At 46.5% G+C, this 21,047-nt stretch overlaps 2 protein-coding genes across 5 annotated transcripts in view; one reads left to right on the top strand and one right to left on the bottom strand.

Moving 5' to 3' along the window:
• ADAT2 (adenosine deaminase tRNA specific 2) overlaps positions 1–21,047 on the top strand; it is a 628,714-nt gene that overhangs the window by 423,460 nt on the left and 184,207 nt on the right. The window lies entirely within an intron of this gene.
• PHACTR2 (phosphatase and actin regulator 2) overlaps positions 1–21,047 on the bottom strand; it is a 210,492-nt gene that overhangs the window by 104,922 nt on the left and 84,523 nt on the right. The window contains exon 1 of one of the 4 annotated variants that reach the window (XM_066605468.1): positions 14,535–14,789. The exons of the other annotated variants lie outside the window; for them this stretch is intronic. Within the exon in view, the coding sequence (XP_066461565.1) occupies positions 14,535–14,580 (46 nt within the window). The 5' untranslated portion in view covers positions 14,581–14,789. Of the gene's footprint in view, positions 1–14,534; positions 14,790–21,047 lie in introns of those variants that run through there. 4 annotated transcript variants of the gene reach the window in all.

Here is a 21,047-nt window from a genome sequence, read left to right as displayed (position 1 = left end):
ACCGCAGAGCTCACCCAATCAATAAGCAGCCTGGCAATCCAATCTGACAAAAAACAGAAAAGAACGTCCAGGATCGCCAAGCAACGGTAGGAGAAACCACAATCTGAAGAAGACCTGCTTGTTGGTAAGTAATAAGATCTCAACTTCAAGTCTGCACTTACTTCTGCAAAACAAAGCTACTTCACATCTCACAACCTCAAACAATTATTTAACACTCAACTTCCTTCTTCATCCGCTCTTCCCATTTCAGCTAAAGACTTTATCATATATTTTAACCCCTTATCAACCCATGATTGATATATCAATCCTGAGAGGATGTATGCCTGCCTATTATTGTGCATAGAAAGTCAGCTGCCAATCAGTGACTGGAGGGCAGAGTTACGTTGTACCTCAATGACTTCTTGCTGGAGTCCTATATGTGAGGCTGTAACTGATACAAGGTTTGTATCTGTGAAGCAGTTTTTTCAGAAACTTAGATATATTGCTGCAATCAGCATTGTGATCACTACCGTGTCCTGGCCTTCAGAGAGGGAAGTACGGAGGGGATGACAGGTTGCCTGTAAAACTAACCTCTTTACTTTTTTTCATGTAAAAACAAGAAGTATTAGTGGTTTCTAAACTCTCACAAGATTTGGTCTGCCCTGGAATCAAAATGTATCCAAAGTTGTAGATTAGAAGGCGCTTCTCACATTCTCTTCTCAAAACACTCCCTCTTCTTCCCTCCATCAGGTCAAACTTCCCATTCAGTCTGGATGACAGGAGGTACAGCTATCCACCCCCTTCCCCCCACCACCTTTCCATCACACTTCCAATTCCCCTTTCCTCTAGAAATCAAAAGCATTTCAGACCTCAATTGCAATTACACAGTGATGTTCTTCAGTCGGATCCAGGAAACATTCTAAATTAAAGGGGTTCTGACATGAATAATGTTTTTATGCTTTAGCAGCCATTGTTCCCTGGTGTGCCTAATGGACCCAGGGAACCCATGGTTTAATGGCTGCTAAAGCATAAAAATCTTATACTTACCTTGTCTCCTGTTGTTGTTGACATCGGGGGGTCATCTCCCGGCAGCATATTAGCACTTTCTGCTTAGGTTAAGCAGCCTGACTAGAGCCACCTGATTGGTGCACGCTGTGCAGTCACATGGTGTCGAAGAACCAATCAGGTGGCTCTAATCAGCAGCGCTGCTTAACCTAAGCAGAAAGTGCTAGTATGCCTCCCGGCAGGCAGTCTTCTTCCTCCAGCAGCCGCGCCGCTCCGGGATCGCGCGCATGCGCAGTGGAGAGGTGCCCTCTGACAGGAGTCAGGACGGGCTGCGTCTCCACTGCGCATGCGCAGCACTCCGGAGTTCAGCCGGACGGACGGGCCGCCCACAGCAAGCACTGCTTGTGACGTGCTTGCTGTGGTGGTCCGTCCGTTGACCTCGGAAGTGCCTGACGGACGGACCAGAGCAGGAAGCGGTCTTTTTGACCGCTCCTGCTCTGCTTTAAAGGCACAGAAGAAGATGCCGACTGGAGGGGACATGCCTGGCGATCGGGCCAGGCCAGGCAAGGTGAGTACAATTTTTTTTTTTTCATGTCAGAACCCCTTTAACTCACCAACTCAAATATCACTCCCATCACTCCTCCAGGAGCTCCTACAGTTTGTTTCTCAGAAAAAGGTTCCCAGTACTTTGTACAAACTACTATATGGAACCTACAGACAATGCAGGGAAACTAGATCATGTCAGGAACATGCTCATTGTGTATATGAATAGTTGGGCTGGGTTCACACAGGGTGGATTTGCCGCGGAAATTCTGCGCGGAATTTCGCCACGACAAATCCGCCTGCGGCCGCTAATCTCGGGATTAGCCAGCCATGTGGACAAGATTTCTCAGAAATCTCGTCCACACGGGATGGCCAATCCGCTGCGGTAAGTCAGCCACGGCTTTACAATATGCAGCATGTCTATTTATTTTTTCTTTCCGCTGCGGCCGCGCTCTCCTCTATGGGAGCGCCGGCCGCAACGGAAGAGCGAGCGGCCGGGCCGCTTCAAAGCCGCTGCGGGTTTTTCCGCGGCGGTTCTCCGGGCGGAAATCTCACAGTTTTTGCTGCGGTCAAACCGCAGGATTTCCGGCGGGAATACGCCCTGTGTGAACCCAGCCTTAGACTCCATTTTTGACGGAAGCCTTTTCTAGCAATGAAAAACATCCAAGCCGGCTGTGTTTTGCCCAAACCTCCCACTTGCATTTGGCAGATCTGATGTAGAACGTGTTATGTATGGTCTGATGAGACCAAAGGGGGATTTTTTGGCCATAATTCTAAAAAGGTAGATTTAGTGCAAAGCCAACACTGTGCACCAACTGAACACCTTACCCACAGTGAAGATGGTGGAGGCAGCATTATGTTTTGGGGCTGTTTTTCTGCTGCTGGAACTGGGGCTTTAGTCAAGGGGGAGGGAATTATGAACTGTTCCAAATATCAGCCCACTTTGGCACCAAACCTTCCAGCCTCTGCTAAAAATCTGAAGATGAATTTCACTTTCAGCACAACAACACAAAGCATACTACCAAATCACCAAAAGAATGGCTTCACTAGAAGATCAAAGTTTTGGAATGGCCCAGCCTGAGCAATCCCAAATCTGCGGGGTTGATCTGAAGAGGGCGCTACACACCAGAAGATTGCCAAGTCAAGACGTGCCATGCTGATGGACACCTTGCCGAAAAGACTGAATGCTGGCAAAGGGTTTATCAACCTAGTATTAGTTTTAGGCCACCTGCACACGAGCGGAAATCCCGCCGCGGGATTTCCGCCGCTGAAAGTTTGCATAGGAGTGCATTACAATACGCACTCCTATGCAGACGGCTGCGGCTTGGCCGCGCGAAATCTCGCGCGGCAAACAAGCCGCGGCATGTCCTAATTTTCTGCGGGGCACGCACTCACCCGGCCGCCGGCTCCGGTCTGCGCGGCAGCCGGCACATGAAAGAGCCAAGGCCGCCAGGCGTGGGTGAGTACGCGCTCGTCCCTGCAGGCGCTCGGGTCGGATCACGCGGCGAGAATTCTCGCTGCCGGATCCGACCCGCTCGTCTGCAGGCGGCCTTAGGGTGTACATATTTATGCAACCACAGTATTTTACTTTGTTTTGTTATTTTTCCACCCTAAAATATTTCAGTTTGTTTTTCAATGGCATTGTACAGATACCGGGTCACGTTGGAGGCGCAAATAAATATGAAATTATTTATCTCTGTCAGATTTTATAACATGACAAAAACATGGCATTGTAACAGGGGTGTGTAGGCTTTTATATATCCACTGTATGTGGTGTAATACTACTTCCCTCCTCTTCTGAAAATGTTTTTCTCCCTTAAGTTAAAATTTCTTCTGCATTATGTAATTGCAAGGCAAGTTCATGAAATACTGATGCCCATTATGTTTGTTTTATGCTTTAAATTGAGTATATGTTGTAATGCTGATTTTCAACTTTGCATTCACCCTTAAGATTATACTTAAACCTGAAGTGTAGACGGCCGGGTTGGATTCCGACTGCGAGATTCTTGCAGCGGGATGCGACCCGTGCCCCTGCATCGACCTCTCGCTTACCCGTCCGGCGTCTTCTCTCTGCGATGACACGGCTGTGAGAGGCTTGCACTGAAACAGGACATGCCGCAATTTTGTTACCTTTGAAGCGGTTTTGCCGCAGAAGCATTTCTTCTGCGGCAAAACTGCAACGGTAAAAACGCAGCAAATCAGCCCTGTGTGAACCCAGCCATAAATGTGGAAAAGGTTGGGGATGAAAATGAAGTGTGTACTCGGCAGAGCATCATGTATCGCCCTCTGCACCAAATATATACATTAGCACCTCTGTGTTACAAGCACCAATGGCCAATTGCAAGTAGTGGAAAAAACTACAGGATTCTCGGCAGATAAATTGTTAAAATGTGTGCCAATTGGCGAAACAAGCAAATGTTTCAACCAACGTACAATAAGAATATGTTTCTTTCTTAACTACAATTGTTTTTGTCAGGGGTGTATAAAAGATCAATAGCAAAACTCAGAATTGGGCCTTCTGTTCCCCACCCCTACAAAAAAAAAATGTTTATGCAATATATGGGCTCGTTCACACAAGCGTATGAGCCCAATGCATTGCGCGTGTAATAAGTAGTGAATAGAACCCATCGATCTCAGTGGTTTCATTCACATGAGCATTTTTTCACATGTGTGGGGGGAGTTGGGATCTGCACAGAGCTGAGCAGCATTCAACTGCAATGCTAGTTAAGGGCCTGGCTAATCATTTAGGATGGGGAGCGGACAAAGGCCCCCCTGTCTCTTAGCACCCATGTGTTCTTTCATCATTCACAGCATGCCACTGGTTTGTGCAATCACTTCTCTTTTTTCCTCTAATGCTTACATCGCAGATGCCCGTTTGCACTAATGGATGCAAAGTTGGCAATCGATAGTTATTAGGTCAGCAATCAGTGACAATCAAGAGAATTATTAGGGATCATTCACTCACTACACAATGTTTTGGAATGTTCACTCAATCTAACGATTCTCCAAGAGAACATAGTTCTTCTCGTTTACAAGTCACTGGTCAGACCACACATGGAATATTGTATAGTTTTGGGCACCAGTACTCAAGAAGGACATCAGAGCTTGAGCAGGTACAAAGGCGGACAACTAAATTAATTACCGGAATGGGAGGCCTACAATAACCAGAGAGGTTATCAAAATTAGTGTAGACAAACAAAAAGACTGTTGAGTGGTGACCTAATAACTATGTATAAATATACTAGTAGATAGCTCAGCTCACAAGACAGTGACTGTAATAGAAAATGCATCCACTTATTGCCCACATCACACAGTAGGTACATCCTTGTACAGCGCTTCCATGTGAGTGCTGAATGCACAAGGGGCACCCAGGCTGTCAAGAATCAAACAGGGGACCTTCTGCGCTCCAGTCGGTAGCTCTCAGTACTGAGCCTTCCAGCCTGTGGACAGTTCCCCTGCATGACTCTCAGCCATGTTTCATGATCCTGGTTATCTAGTTCCTGGTCCTGACTCCGCCTCTGTTCCTGATTAGGCTCATTATAAAAGCTTGACCCTGCCACTGCACCAGCACATGATTATTGTGCTCCACTAGCCATTGCTTAAGCTCCACTTATGCCTGCTCCTCTGATATTCAACTGAGATCTTCTGATACCAACCCCTGGCTTACCTTCTGACAACGCTACCCATCTCCTCCATTTGTACTGCAAAAAAGACCTCCCAGCTCATCCCTAACTACTCTCTCAAGCACTGTGGTTGTTACACCTGAGGCTCCAACCTAGTGCCTTAAACCGCTAAATGGGCACACAGAAGCAGCTGCGCCAAGCACACAGATTAGCGTAGTGGGAGCTGCTCTCCACTACACTGCTGAGTGCAGGACAAAGTAGAGCAAGTTTGGATAAGACGGCTTCCTTCATCTCCCCTCTTTACAATGCCTCAACATGGACACTAACTGTGAGTGTAGTAGGAGCTGATCTCCACTACACTGATGAGTAGGTGGCACAGCATTGTTCTCCCTCAACCCCCACACCCCGACGGGTGAGTGCGGGCCACAGTGTCCTCTACAGTATAAACAATCAGATGTCAAGTCCCCTTCTATTGGCCCACATATATAAATGCCAATAAAAGCAGGTCATGTGGTCAGCAAACCACACGGTAGCAGTATTTTGATCACAAATTCACACAGGAAATGCCTTTATTACATATAATGATCAGCGGTCAGTACAGCGATCTCTCCCATCATCTATGTATACCCAGGACTGTGACTGTAACCAGGGGGCATCCTCTACATCTAGAGGAAAGAAGGTTTCATGACCAACATAGAAGGGGTTCTTTACTGTAAGAGCAGTGAGACTATGAAACTCTTTGCTTGAGGATGTGGTGATGGTGAATTAGATATGAGTTTAACCCCTTAGTGACCAACTTTTTTAGTTGTTTTCATCACGCATTTAATGAGCCATAACTATTAAATGTTTCCATCGACAGCCATACGAGTGCCGTTTTTTTGCAGGTCAAGTTGTATTTTTTGATGCCATCATTTTTGGGTACATATAATGTACAGTATAACTATTAGTAATTTTTTTTTTTTTTAAGGGGTTTGGGGGGTAAAAAATAAATTCTAGTTTTTTTTTTTTATTTCATTTTTACGGCATTCAGTGCGCAAAATAAATCATGTAATAACATTCTCAGAGTTGGCACAACTCCGGCGACACCAAGTTTATTAAGTTTTTTATGTTTTGCAATTTTCTACAAAAAATTTTTTTTTAATATATTTTTTTTTTTCCAGGGATTTACTTTTGTGTTGCCACATTACAAACACATATGTGTTTTGTTTATTTTTACTTTAAGGTTGGGTTTTGGCATTTTTACTCTTTTTATTTTTGTCCCACTAGGGAACTTGATCAGAATCTTTTATCACTCTTCTGATACACTACTCTACATCAGTTTAGTAGTGCAATACAAAGCTAAGCCTCATAGCCACCGTAGCTGTCAGACTTGGAGACTATAACCAAGCATCTTGGTGTCTTAGCAACCCATCGGGACCCTGCAATCACATTGCAGGGGTCCGATGGATGACAGAGGGAGACCTCTCCCCCTGTCAGTTGTTTACATGCCACGATCGCACTAGCCGCAGCGTGTAAAGGGTTAAACACCGGGGATCCGTGTCTTCTTCAGTCAGCTGATGTTACAGCAAGTGCCCATATATCATCCAACAACCGAGCACCCGCTCTCCTGAAATGGGAGACACGTGCCGGACTTCTAATGCAGTGCTGTCAAAAGACGTCACTGCAGAATAAAGCCCATTAATGGCCGCCCTCAAAAGATGTATGGGCAGTCATTAGGTGGTTAAAGAGGGGCCTGGATGCCTTGAGTGTTACAATATTACATGTTATTGTCATGTAATAGATTACTCCAGAAAGGGCTGTTGATCCAGGGATTATTCTGATTGCCAGACTTGGAGTTGGAAAGGTATTCTTTCCCTTAGGCCGCCTGCAGACGAGCGGGTCGGATCCGGCGGCGAGAATTCTCGCCGCGGGACCCGACCCGAGCGTCTGCAGAGACGAGCGTGTACTCACCCGCGCCTGGCGGCCCCGGCTCTTTCATGTGCCGGCTGCCGGGCAGCCGGCGCATGCGCAGACCGGAGCCGGCGGCCGGGTGAGTGACGTATCTGTGCGAGGCTCTGCGAGCCCCGCACAAAAATAGGACATGCCGCAGTTTGTTTGCCGTGCGAGATTTCGCGCGGCCAAACCGCGGCCGTCTGCATAGGAGTGTGTATTGTAATGCACTCCTATGCAGGCTTTGAGCGGCGGAAATCCCGCGGGATTTCCTCCCGTGTGCAGGCGGCCTAAAAGGAGGAAAAATTGGCTTCTACCTTGTCTTTTTTTTTTACTTTATCTGGATCAACACTGCAGGCTAACAGGCTGAACTGAATAGACATATGTCTTTTTTTTAACTTTACATACGGTATTATGTTACTAGGTTTGCCCCATGTAAAAACCCCATTATTCGCATCTTGTAGCACTCTTACCTTAGCTGACCTCTACATGTAGACATAAAACATAATGCGGTGGACTAAACTTACACATGTTGCAGGTACTGAACACAGACATACACTATTACATCCTATACAGTCAGTACCCAGAGGGGCAGAAGACAGAAATGTGGAAAAGATTGGGGATGCAATGGAAGTGTGCATTCAGCCCAGCATTATGTACTGCATCAAACAGTTCATGCAATTACAGTATATATCAGCACTTGGAGCATAGGTCTGCTGCAGGAAGCTCCACAACACATATACTGAATAAAGGACAGACACTCACAAGGATTACCGACTACCAACACTTGAATGCTCATTGGCGGGACTTTTCACTTTGCCTGTCGCTTTTGAGAAGTGTTAGGGGCACCACTACCAGATTCACTATAATTCACACCAAAACTGACATAACAGACAGCCAAACATACTCAAAATTTATTAGAATCTGTAACCCCTTACCGCCACAGGACACAAGTTTACATCCTGGCTTCGGAGTACTTAACGTAAAAGGACATAAACGTACGCCATGTGGATGGCGTGGGATCAGAAGCAGAGCTCGCATTATCACAAAGTGGGAGGCGGCAGATAACGATATCCGGCCTAGCGATTCAATGGGACAGTAAAACACAACGCATGGCGTTCAATGTGCAGGCCGGTGTGATGCAAGGTTACCTATTGAAAACAATGGGAAACATTGCCGACCCTCTGATGAAGCTGAAAGCCACCCCGAAGGATTACAACTTCATAGAAGTGATAGGAGGCATTTTTGCCCCAAAATGCCTTGTATTTCCATGAAAACACACGTTTGTGAGCGCAGTTTGGCAGTTTACAACTACAATTTGCTACGCAAAAAACAAGCGCTAATCTTTTACACTCTTCTCTGGTAACTTTCCCCTTTGAGTTTTACATGATAAAACTCGGAATTCGGCGGCGGAGCCCGTCACGGCCGTGTGCAGCCGGCCTTAGGTTGTATTCACATGGGGCAATTGGGATGCACTAAAAGCTTCACCAAAAACTGCATTGACAAAACTGTACATGTTTATCTATGCAGGTGAGGATTTTACCAAGCTTCAGCAAAACTCGTCGTTTTGCTGATGCAATTTTTATTGCCCTGTGTGAATACAACATTAGGGCTTCAACAGACGAACATATGTTCAAATACACTAGGCACAACAGAGCATAATAGGCGCATGAACAGGGGCTGTCCGTAGAGTCGCACCCTTCCCCTTGATTTTTTTTTAACCCGCCATAGACTTCTGCCGGTCAGGTTAAGCTTGTGGCAATGCGACCTCAGGTACATTTATCAGCTCACAATCTTCAAGAAAGAAGAAGATTTTTTGTCTTTTCTCCATTTGGCTTGACAAATGCTTTGACTGAGATGTACAAAAGATATTTGGGGACTTTAAGAAACAGCCGATATAAGTGTCTTACAGCACATCAAAGGATACAAAGAACATTTCTGCTGTTTCTATTCAATTCAGTGCCAAAAGGCCACTTCCTTCCTTTAATTTAGAAAAAGCAAAACAAAATACATTGTCCTGCGAGTAGAGGAACGCCTGAGAGCGCTCCCAGAAACATATCTGCTCCATATCCATGTCATGATCTACACTGGACAGGAAATCTAGCAGTGGAGATCAGGGACTGATTGGCGGAAAATTCATCGGCGCTGGTAATCTGCTCACATGAAAGGAAACGCTGAACGTCACAGCAAGATAAGAACAAGGTACACAATAGTCCGTGTACGGGGCCGCACACAACCATAGCGCTCTGTAGGTCAGCGGCGCTGCAGAGGTAACAGACGCTACCCGGCCCAAACCCCCTCTATCATAGAAGAAAGCACCAGCATTATAGATGGTTGAGGGTAATGCTACAGATTTTGCATTGGGGCCCCTTACATTTAGCCTCTGCCTCATCTTTTATGACCCTAGTGATGTCCCTTGCTGCTTGTGTAGCATTGATGGGTTTTAGGAGACCCAATGATGCAGAGGAAAGTTGGTGGTGGTGGTGGGGGGGGGGGGGGGCATTATAGTGAACTTTTGCATCCATCCCTTTAGCTGCGCCTCTGCTGTAGGGAATGAATGTAGTCTGGTATTTATGGAATTGTACAAGCATTTTTATTGATATCTTATCACCTATTTAAGTAATGCCAGGCATGTACAAGATAGTGCAGTTTTATAGTACAATCTCTTGCTATCACAGAGGACAGGTAGACAAGCAATAACCAGAACCGACTACCCATGGGACACAGGCGGCATTCATCTAATCCCCAGTGCCAAACCATTCTAAAATTACCCCATGGGGCAGATAAGCACACTGTAGAGGCGACCAAATAGAGAACAGAAAATGTATAACCTAAATCAGAAGGCTCTCTGCAGGTTCTCCACCCTCTAAGGCTGGGTTCACACAGGGCGGATTTGCCGCGGTTTTGCCGCAGCAGATCCACCCGTGGCAAAACCGCCCACGGCCGCTAATCTCGGGATTAGCCAGCCATGTGGACGAGGTTTCTCAGAAACCTCGTCCACACGGGACGGCTAATCCGCTGCAGTAAATCCGGCTGAAACCGCGGCTGCGGCCGCCACAGCCGCGGTTTCAGAATATGCAGCATGTCCATTCTTTTTTTCATTCCGATGCGGCCGCTCTCTCCTCTATGGGAGTGCCGACCGCAGTGAAAGAGCGAGCAGCCGGGCCGCTTCAAAGCCGCCGTGGCTTAAACCGCGGCGGTTCTCCCGGCGGAAATCTCGCGGTTTTTGCTGCGGCCAAACCGCGAGATTTCCGACGGGAATACTCCCCGTGTGAACCCTGCCTAAATGTTGGTTCATCTATAAGGCCCCCCATACACATTGGTGAAAAGTCACCAGCGGGCGCAGATGACTGTCTCGTGTATAGTGGCCTCCCGACTTTCTCCCAACAGATGATATGAGGGATAAGAAGGATTAGGCACACTGAATGTGAATGCCCAATGCTTTTTTTTTCTTTCTGGCGACGAGCCAACGTTAGAAGGTGTCTGCGGTTTTCTACACTCTGCCCATAGAAAACACATGAATACTCGGCTCAACCAATAATATGTATGTGGGAGAACAGGCAGCTACTGAAGGTGAATGGGCATCTGTAGTGAAGTGAGCAATAGCATAAAGGATCAGAGCTGCGCCCTTTACAGAAGAGTGTCTAAGAGGCATGTAGGAAACATCTCATGTACAGCATGGTCCTACAGATGTGGAGTCAGAAGCCCGCCGTGTGCCACCATAGGGGGCCTCTGAGAGAAGCTTTGACAGTACTCCCTCAAGATCCCGCATGAATCGGCGAGAGGAAACATCTTGGTGCATCTCCAAATACAATGACAGCACAACTGTACCTTAACCCCTTAGTGATGAAGCCTGTTTGTGCCTTAATTACCAACTAATTTTTTAGCTTTTTTCATAGTCTCATTTCAGGAGCCATAACTTTTTAATTTTTCCCATCAACAAAAGCCACGGGAGGTCCTGTTTTTTACGGGACAAGTTGTATTTTTTAATGGCATCATTTTTAGGGCTTATTCACACGGGTGTATATCGGCCGGTATTTCACGCCCGGCCGATATACGCTGCTCCTCTGTTGCATTGTCTTACAATGCAGCAGTGCACAGGGGTGTATTTCCACGGTGTTAAAGCACCCGACTGGGCGCCTTCATGCCACTGGTGGCAGCTGCATAGATTCCTAAGAGAGGCTATGCTATCTGCCGGAGAAGGGAGGTGGGAGGGAGTTTAGCAGCGTGTCTGCTAAACTCCCTCCCCCTACTCTTCTCTCCGCCCCTTGCTGCTGTTTGCAGTGGGAGGGGAGGGGCGGGGCAGAGCTTAGCCCCACCCCCTCCAATTGCAAACGGCCAAAGGGGAGGAGAGAGGAGTTGACCTGGCGAGGTGGAGGGAATATCTCCCCAGGCTCCAAAGCATTGCGGCCTCAGCATATATGCATCGGGCCCTTTGCCATTCAGGCATTTTTACGGCGCCGGCAGGCACACGTAAACTGTCTACAGCTGTGTAAATGGGCCCTCAAGTACATATAATGTATACATTTTTTTTCCCAATCCACTAAGAAAGCAAATTAAAGAAATTTCACCATTTGTTTTGTGGATTTTATTTTTACGGAGATCAGCATGTAAAATAAATAAATATTCTCTGGGTCAGCACAAATCCAGCGACACAAAGGTTATGCGGTTTTTTTGTTTTGCAGGATGAGTTGTACCTTTTAATGGTACCGTTTGTTGATCCAAGTGACGTTTTATTCCATTTTTTGTAAGTTGGGAGACAAAATTATCTATTTTCACCATGTTTTTTGTATAGTTATATCATGGAGTACACCGTGCTGGTTAAATAATGAACTTTTTTCTCTGGATGATTATGAACATCATGATACCAGATTTATATATATTTTTTTTTACATAGTAAAGGGTAAAAGGTAGAATTTTGAGGTTTTCATTTTTTTTTTAGACTTTATTTTTGTCCCACTAGGGAACTTGAATATCAGCATGTTATTATTCTTCTAATACACTACTTCAGTATAGCAGTATGCTATGAAAGTGCAAACAACCGCTTGTCCGTCAGTTCGTGCGTGCTGTGGGAGTTAAATGTAGAGCCTGACAGCACCCTTGATGCTGTCAACATAATGTAATCAGTTACCGGCTCTTAGCTCTGTCCCCTGATGACATGACGGTGACGTCATCACAGTGTCCTTTATACTCCTTGTGCACTGAATGAGGGATTATGGGCGATCTACATCCACCACAAAACCCCATGGCCCCAGTTGCTATGGATACAGCAGTACTCAGATTGACAGTTTGTAGCTGGTTGTGAGACAGCTGGACACCTGTGTGGAGACTCCAATAAATGTCACCTTACAAATATACACATACATAGCTGACAGTGCATATTGACCAACAACATTGAAGCCTAGTCCTTCACCGCTATCTTCACATCTCCTAAACGTAATATCATGTCATCTCAAGTGCTAATGCCGCCAACACCAGCCGAGCCTAATCATCAACCGTTGCCAAGTGTTAAAACAAACAGTCGCTGTCATGCAAGCATGAGAGGGTTCAACGCTGTCGTGGAGCTGATGCAGCTTACATGACAGTGACAAGCCACGATGTCACCTCAGCCACCAGCAGAAGTTTGTAAATCATTTCCATAGATATGCAAAAGCTACAAGCGAACATGTCTCCTCAGCGAGCTGCTGAAGTTTGTAAATCACATGCAGCTCATATGCAAAAGCAACAAAGCAGAGCTGTGTGTGTGTGTGACATACATGGAGCAGAGCTGTGTTGCACATTGCGCCACCAGAAACACTAGTACTATAATTTCCTAATAATTACTAGTAAAGTCTATAAAGCTCAGCTAGAGGCTGAGCCTCATAGACAACCATAGCTGGCAGACCCGGAACTCAAATTCAAGCTTCCAGCTTCCATAGCAACCCATAGAGACTCTGATCAGTGCATGTAGAGGGTTAAACAACGGGGTTTGGAGGTTTCTCCAGTACCCGCTGTTGTACCAGGTGCTGACCAGGCAGCCCACCCCTGTTCCTAGTGGCACAGGAGAGCCATGCTGTTCTTCTAATCCGCTGAATCAGAATAAAGCCCATTAGTGACCACTGTCAAAAGGTGTTGGGATGGTCACTAAGGGGTTCAAGAAGCACTCCGTTTTATTTTTTTTGAGAAATCAATCACAGTACCAGTGACCTCTGCTGTGAAGAATCCAGCTCTGTGGCTCGTCCCCTCCACACTATGCATCCTGTTCTTACTTTCTGGCCTCCAGGTCACATGACCAGCAACCTGACAACAAGTTTATCTGCAGGAAAGCACACAGTGTTGTCAGAGTGCTGGTCATGTGACCTGGTGGCCAGAAAAAAGGTGTAGAATACACAGCCTGGAGGGGACGAGCTGCACTCTCCACAGCAGAGGGCACATAGATGTAGTGCTGGAGTTCTTCTTTACTAGTAGGGCTGCCTGTCCACGGGTGTTTTTGGATTCTGTTCCCCGCGGCAATAATCGCAACGCCCGTGGACAGGCAGCCTAAATGTGATTAGCCTCCCTACTGACCTCAGCATTGTCCTGGATGCCGCTCCGCACCGGCAGATGTGACAATGCCGGATCAGCATTGCACGATATCCACAGTCACCTCCGGCACTTCCATTCATACAGGGCAGTTTGGTTGCAATAAAAACCGCACCAAAAACCGCATTGGTGAAACCATGTGTGTTTTTACTATCTATGTAGTAAAACGTGGCAAAAACACACGCAGTTTTGTAAATGCCCTTTTTGGTGCGTTTTTTATTGCAACTGAACTGCCCGTGTGACTGGAGCCTTAGAAGGTTCCTATAGCAGGGATCCAAGCCTGCACCATACGTAGTAGTGTGTGAGCACTCCATGACCTGCCGGCACACTGCCATATGTGACCGCAGGCTGGGCTGAACCAACCATGGAGCGCACTTACCGATACTGCAGCTCAGGCTAATGGCACCACTCATCTGTGCCATGATACAAAAACCCTTCGCCTTTCTAAAAGAGGTTTTGTGCCCTTGTCGCTTTTATTAATGGATGCATAACTTTAATTACATGCCATTATCTAACCACACCTCTTTCTATTGGCATGAGTAGAAGTGACACTGGGTTCATAAAAACTGGCATCAGAAATGTCCCAGGAGACCAGTTCATGTCTGCCATGCTGTGTCTGTGTGGCACCAGTAAACAGTGTGGCAGCCACATCCCCGTATATCACCCGAGGGCTGGTACCCGGTGCAGCGGGGCAGTGCTGCTGCCAGGAGCAGAGATTCCTCCTCCGTCCCCGGGATGCGCAGCTGGCACTACCCACCCGCACATCCCAGAGCAGAAGTTGTGTAGAGGGCGAGTCGTCTGTTCCAACCCCGGCACACACTCACCCCTGCCATCGCTGCCTTCCCCGGCACACACTCACCCCTGCCATCGCTGCCCTCCCCTGCACACACTCACCGCTACTCGTCTGCTCGGACAGAGTGGAGACGGACGTCTGGCCCATAGCTTCTCTTCCTGCCCCGCACTCAGGCCGCTCTCAGGCTCCGGTGGCCGTACATTCCCAGCACAAGTAATCCAAGGGTTTCATGTCGTCCGCCGGCTGCAGTTAGCTGAGCCCCGCTCCGTGTCCGCCACAGCCTGCTGCTGCAGCCGGGGCTCCCGTGTGAATGCCTGTCATTCCTGCAGCAGATTACTGCGGGTCACGGGTCACACAGCCGCCCTCCTCCTCCTCTGTCTCCCGCCCACTGCCCCCTCTGTAGTTACCTCAGTGTGTCCTATCAGCACGGCGGCTCTTCCCCTCTCTTTCCGCTTCTCTCGGGTTCTCCTTTTTGTTTCGTACAAGTTGTTACATCCTCCCTGTGCTGCCTTCTCCTCCCTCATGTTATCCCCTCACGAACTCCTTCACCCTCATGTTATCCCTCTCACGAGCTCCTTCTCCCTCATGTTATCCCCCTCATGAGCTCCTTCTCCCTCATGTTATCCCCCTCACGAGCTCCTTCTTCCCCATGTTATTCCCCTCAAGAGCTCCTTCTCCCTCCTGTTATCCCCCTCACGATCTCCCTCGCCCTCATGTTATCCCCGTCACGATCTCCTTCTCCCCCATGTTATCCCCTCACGATCTCCCTCGCCCTCATGTTATCCCCCTCACGATCTCCTCCCCCATGTTATCCCCTCACGATCTCCTTCTCCCTCGTGTTATCCCCTCACGATCTCCTTCTCCCTCATGTTATCCCCCTCACGAACTCCTTCTCCCTCATGTTATCCCCCTCACGAGCTCCTTCTCCCTCATGTTATCCCCCTCACGAGCTCCTTCTCCCTCATGTTATCCCCCTCACAAGCTCCTTCACCCTCATGTTATCCCCCTCAGGAGCTCCTTCTTCCCCATGTTATTCCACTCAAGAGCTCCTTCTCCCTCATGTTATCCCCCTCACGATCTCCCTCGCCCTCATGTTATCCCCCTCACGATCTCCCTCGCCCTCATGTTATCCCCCTCACGATCTCCCTCGCCCTCATGTTATCCCCCTCACGATCTCCTTCTCCCCCATGTTATCCCCTCACGATCTCCTTCTCCCCCATGTTATCCCCCTCACAATCTCCTTCTCCCCCATGTTATCCCCTCACGATCTCCTTCTCCCTCGTGTTATCCCCTCACGATCTCCTTCTCCCTCGTGTTATCCCCTCACGATCTCCTTCTTCCTCATGTTATCCCCCTCACGATCTCCTTCTCCCCCATGTTATCCCCTCACGATCTCCTTCTCCCTCATGTTATCCCCTCACGATCTCCTTCTCCCCCATGTTATCCCCTCACGATCTCCTTCTTCCTCGTGTTATCCCCTCACGATCTCCTTCTTCCTCGTGTTATCCCCTCACGATCTCCTTCTCCCTCATCTTATCCCCTCACGATCTCCTTCTCCCTCATGTTATCCCCTCACGATCTCCTTCTCCCTCATGTTATCCCCCTCACGATCTCCTTCTCCCTCATCTTATCCCCTCACGATCTCCTTCTCCCTCATGTTATCCCCTCACGATCTCCTTCTCCCTCATGTTATCCCCCTCACGATCTCCTTCTCCCTCGTGTTATCCCCTCACGATCTCCTTCTCCCTCATGTTATCCCCTCACGATCTCCTTCTCCCTCATGTTATCCCCTCACGATCTCCTTCTCCCTCATGTTATCCCCTCACGATCTCCTTCTTCCTCATGTTATCCCCTCACGATCTCCTTCTTCCTCATGTTATTCCCTCACAAGCTCCTTTTCCCTCATGTGTCAGTAGGTTTTTGTGCTGACAACATCCCGTGCTTCACCCCACAGTCATAAAAGAGGCTGCTAAATTACCGAAAGATGTTCAATATGGCTGCCTTGCGCTGAGGAATGGGTGTCCTCTGAGGTGAAGTTCTCACCTTATAGATGCTACATCCCTGGTACTAAGAAAACGAACAGATGAAAGTCACTTGCTTTTACCTTCAAAGTTCCTCAAGTTAAAGCGAGTCCAAACACTTTCTGTGCTACATTTATTAGCAAGATGTATGACAAACCTTAACCCCATTCATTAACATGTTGAGTGCCCTTGTTGCTCCATTCTGCCATTCACATATTTAAAAGGGAACCTGTCATCATGTTTGAGCCCCATTAAAGGAGATGTCCCGCGCCGAAACGGGTTTTTTTTTTTTTAACCCCCCCCCCCCGTTCGGCGCGAGACAACCCCGATGCAGGGGTTAAAAAAACCACCCGCACAGCGCTTACCTGAATCCCGGCGGTCCGGTGACTTCAATACTTACCGCTGAAGATGGCCGCCGGGATCTTCTACCTTCGTGGACCGCAGCTCTTCTGTGCGGTCCACTGCCGATTCCAGCCTCCTGATTGGCTGGAATCGGCACGTGACGGGGCGGAGCTACACGGAGCCGCTCTCTGGCACGAGCGGCTCCATAGAAGAAAGCAGAAGACCCGGACTGCGCAAGCGCGGCTAATTTGGCCATCGGAGGGCGAAAATTAGTCGGCACCATGGAGACGAGGACGCTAGCAACGGAGCAGGTAAGTATAAAACTTTTTATAACTTCTGTATGGCTCATAATTAATGCACAATGTACATTACAAAGTGCATTATTATGGCCATACAGAAGTGTATAGACCCACTTGCTGCCTCGGGACAACCCCTTTAACTTCGTTATGGCACTCAAACGTGAAGGAGCGAGGTTTCATACTCCTTAGTCATAGGGATGAATGGAAAAGCGTGCACAAAAAGTCGGGAACACAGTGTTGGAAAGGGACTCCCAGTGAGTATCAAATACCGCCCCCCGTTCTCTCACATTTGAACCCCATAACGTAGTTTATGCGACTCAAACGGGATGGCATGTTGCTTTTATGTTTCTGTTGGCTATTGACATGGAATTTGAGTGATCTCCCTTCAAAATGAGTTAAAGGGTATGGAATTTTATTAGTTCTTATTCGGTGTTGGTCCAGATGATTATGATGTCATCAATGTAAGCCATTGGCCCACTTCTGCTACATTGATTCCATGAGAGATTCAATGCATTCCATCCCACCACAAACCTGACATTAAGCTACTTATATACGAAAATCAACTTTTTGGACACCACCATAAAAATTTCAAACAACTCAATACAGACATCCCTATACCGAAAACTTATTGATCGTCCCACATACCTCAGATGGGAAATTTTGCATCCTAAACACATCAACAAGTCCATGGTCTACAGCCAGGCCATTAGATATAACCAAATCTGCTCTCACCCGACAGAGAGGAACATTCATACCATCTTAAAAAGACATTTTTAAATCATGGCTACCATCCCACCTCAATTGATGACCAAATCACCAGAGCCAACAGGATACCCAGAAATCAGCCACTCCAATACGCGAAGAAGGAAGAAAACGGTCACGTACTGCTAGTTGTTGTTGTTGTTATTAGTCGTTCATGACCCTCGGCAACCCTAAAGGCTTCCTCCCTCCATGTTTTTCAGTTTTGCACTGCTTCTTTCAGTTGTGTGATATCCATGCCAGTATCAGTACCTCTAGTAGTGACCTAAAATTCACAGCTAGAGGTACTAAGGAAAACTGCAAAGAAACTCCATCATACCCTACACAAGGATGACCGGCTGAAAACCATATTCCCAAACCCTTTCCTTCGGTGTTACAGGCAACCTCCAAATTTGAGGAACTTTATAATCAGGAGCCGTCTGACACAAAAAGGAACGTATTCCTTTTATTTTAAGGAGCTGCAAGACCTGCTCACATGTACAGACCGCGGACAGGATACGGATCCCCAACACACAACAGGACTATAAGATCCCTGAGACATTCACATGTTACATGTCCGATGTTGTGTACCTGATCCTGTGCAGTAAATGTCCTGTTGGGGGCCTTTATGTTAGGGAAACAGGACACAAACTTAGAGCGGGGATGAAGTCTCATCGTCATACAATTAAAGAAAGACACAGTTACCTGTGGCGAAACATTTTTCTAGTCACGGAAACAACATAGAAAATATAAAAGTTATTATAATAAAAGGCAATTTCAAATCCCGTCACAGAAGAATTTGGGAGTATAAATTTATAACAAGCTTTCACACGGTTCAGGACCGGAATGAACCTTGAAGGGGGCTTCTTGCATCAGTGGAGAATATGATAAATCTGGAGCAGAGATAATGCACAGACCATTAAACTTTCACATCCTTATCAGTGGACTAATTAAGAATTTACTCCTATGCTCATTCTGTTCTGGTATTGTTTTAAGTGTAAATTAATCACACCATTTCTGTGCCTTGTCATATGTATGTACATACGCCTCTTCTGATCTATTCCATTTAAGCCCGAGGAAGAACCTTGCGTAGGTTCGAAAGCTCACTATAACAAGATGCATTTTTGTTAGATATTAATAGGTATCATATCTACAAGATTACTTGGTTTCTCCTACTGAGAACAATCACATTCAGCTGTGAGATGCCCACCATTCAGACTTTAGTCTCCTATCCCATGAATAGGTGATAGAATGGTAGAGTTGGAAGGGACCTCCAGGGTCATCTGCTCCAAGCCCCTGCTCAGTGCAGGATTCACTAAATCATTCCAGAGAAATATGTGTCCAGCGTTTTTTTGAACACATCCATTGAAGGAGACCCTCCTCCCCCCCCCCCCCCACCCCTTGGTAACCTGTTCCACTTATTAATCACCCTCACTGTCAGAAAGTTTTTTCTAATATCTAATTTGTTTCTCCTCTCTTTCAGTTTCATCCTATTGCTTCTGGTCTTTCCTTATGCAAATGAGAATAGAGCTGATCCCTCTGCACTGTGACAGCCCTTTAAATATTAGAAGACAGCTATTAAGTCTCCTCTCAGCCTTCTTTTTTGCAAGCTAAACATTCCCAGATCCTTTAACCATTCCTCATAGGACATGATTTGCAGACTGCTCACCATCTTGGTAACTCTTCTCTGAACTTGCTCCAGTTTGTCTATGTCTTTTTTAAAGTGGGGTGCCCAGAACTGGACACAGTATTCCAGATGAGGTCTGACTAAGGAAGAGTAGAGGAGGATAATTACCTCACATGATCTAGACTTTATGCTTCTCTTAATACATCCCAGAATTGTGTTTGCCTTTTTGGCTGCTGCATCACATTGTTGACTCATGTTCAGTCTATGATCTATTTGTATACCCAATTTTTTTCACGTGTGCTGCTGCTTAGCCCAATTCCTCCCATTCTGTATGTGCTTTTTTCATTTTTCTTGCCCAGATGTAGGACTTTGCATTTCTCCTTGTTAAATACCATTCTGTTAGTCGCCGTCCACTATTCAAGCTTTTCTAGATCTTTTTGAATATTCTCTCTCTCTTCCCTAGTGTTAGCTATCCCTCCTAGCTTTGAATCATCAGCAAATTTGATCAGTTCAGGACAGAGTCTTGTGGTACCCCACTTGATACACTCTTCCACTTGGATGTGCAGCCATTTATGACCACTCTTTGAGTACGATCACTCAGCCAGTTGTGAATCCACCTAACAGTTGCCTTGTCAATCCCATATTTGGTCATTTTTCAATAAGTATGGTATGAGATACTTTGTCAAATGCTTTACTAAAGTCAAGATATACTATATACACCGCATTTCCCTGATCAACCCAGCCGGTGATTCTGTCATAAAAAGAAATTAGATTTGTCTGCCATGACTTGTTTGTTACAAACCCATGCTGGCTCTGGTTAATTACTCCATTTATATCCAAGTATTTGCATACATGCTGTTTAATAATTTGTTCAAATCCGGTATAGATTTAATTTGTTTCCAGGTATAGAAGCTAGGCTCACAGGCCTATAGTTTCCTGGATCCAGCTTCTTCCCTTTTTTGAAGATAGGGACATTTGCCCTGTTCCAATCTTCTGGGATTTCTCCTGTTCTCCAGGAATTTTCAAAGATGATGGCGAGTGGCTCAGCAATTACCTCTGCTGCTTCCTTCAGTATCCTAGGATGTAATTCATCTGGACCTTGAGACTTGAATTCATTTAAGTTAGCTAAATGTTCCCTCACCATCTCTCTGCTTACAGATAGCCTGCATTCTTTTATTCCCCAAATAGCATGGGGAAGATCAGTTAATGTTCCATCTACTTTCCGAGAGAAAACAGATACAAAATAGAAATTTAAAAGTTCGGCCGTCTCAACATCATTCTCAATCTATTCACCATTTTCATTTTGTAAGCATTCAAAAGCATCTTTGACTTTTCTTTTGTTTTTGACATACCCCCAAAATCCTTTTTTATTGCTTTTGGCCTCTGTTGCAAGCATCAATTTATTACCAGCTTTAGCTTTTCATACAGCTTTTCACTTGCCATACAGTTTCTGCAGACCACATTATATTCTTCTTTAGATATTTCCCCCTCTTTCCATTTGATAAACATGTTTTTCTTTGTTTTTAGCATGTGTGCAAGTTCTGGTTTCATCCATCCTGGTATCTTTAAATGCTTCCCATTCTTCCT

The sequence above is a fragment of the Eleutherodactylus coqui genome, chromosome 1 (assembly GCF_035609145.1).
Source record: "Eleutherodactylus coqui strain aEleCoq1 chromosome 1, aEleCoq1.hap1, whole genome shotgun sequence".
Lineage (NCBI taxonomy): Eukaryota > Metazoa > Chordata > Amphibia > Anura > Eleutherodactylidae > Eleutherodactylus > Eleutherodactylus coqui.
This window is presented reverse-complemented; position numbering and strand designations above follow the sequence as displayed.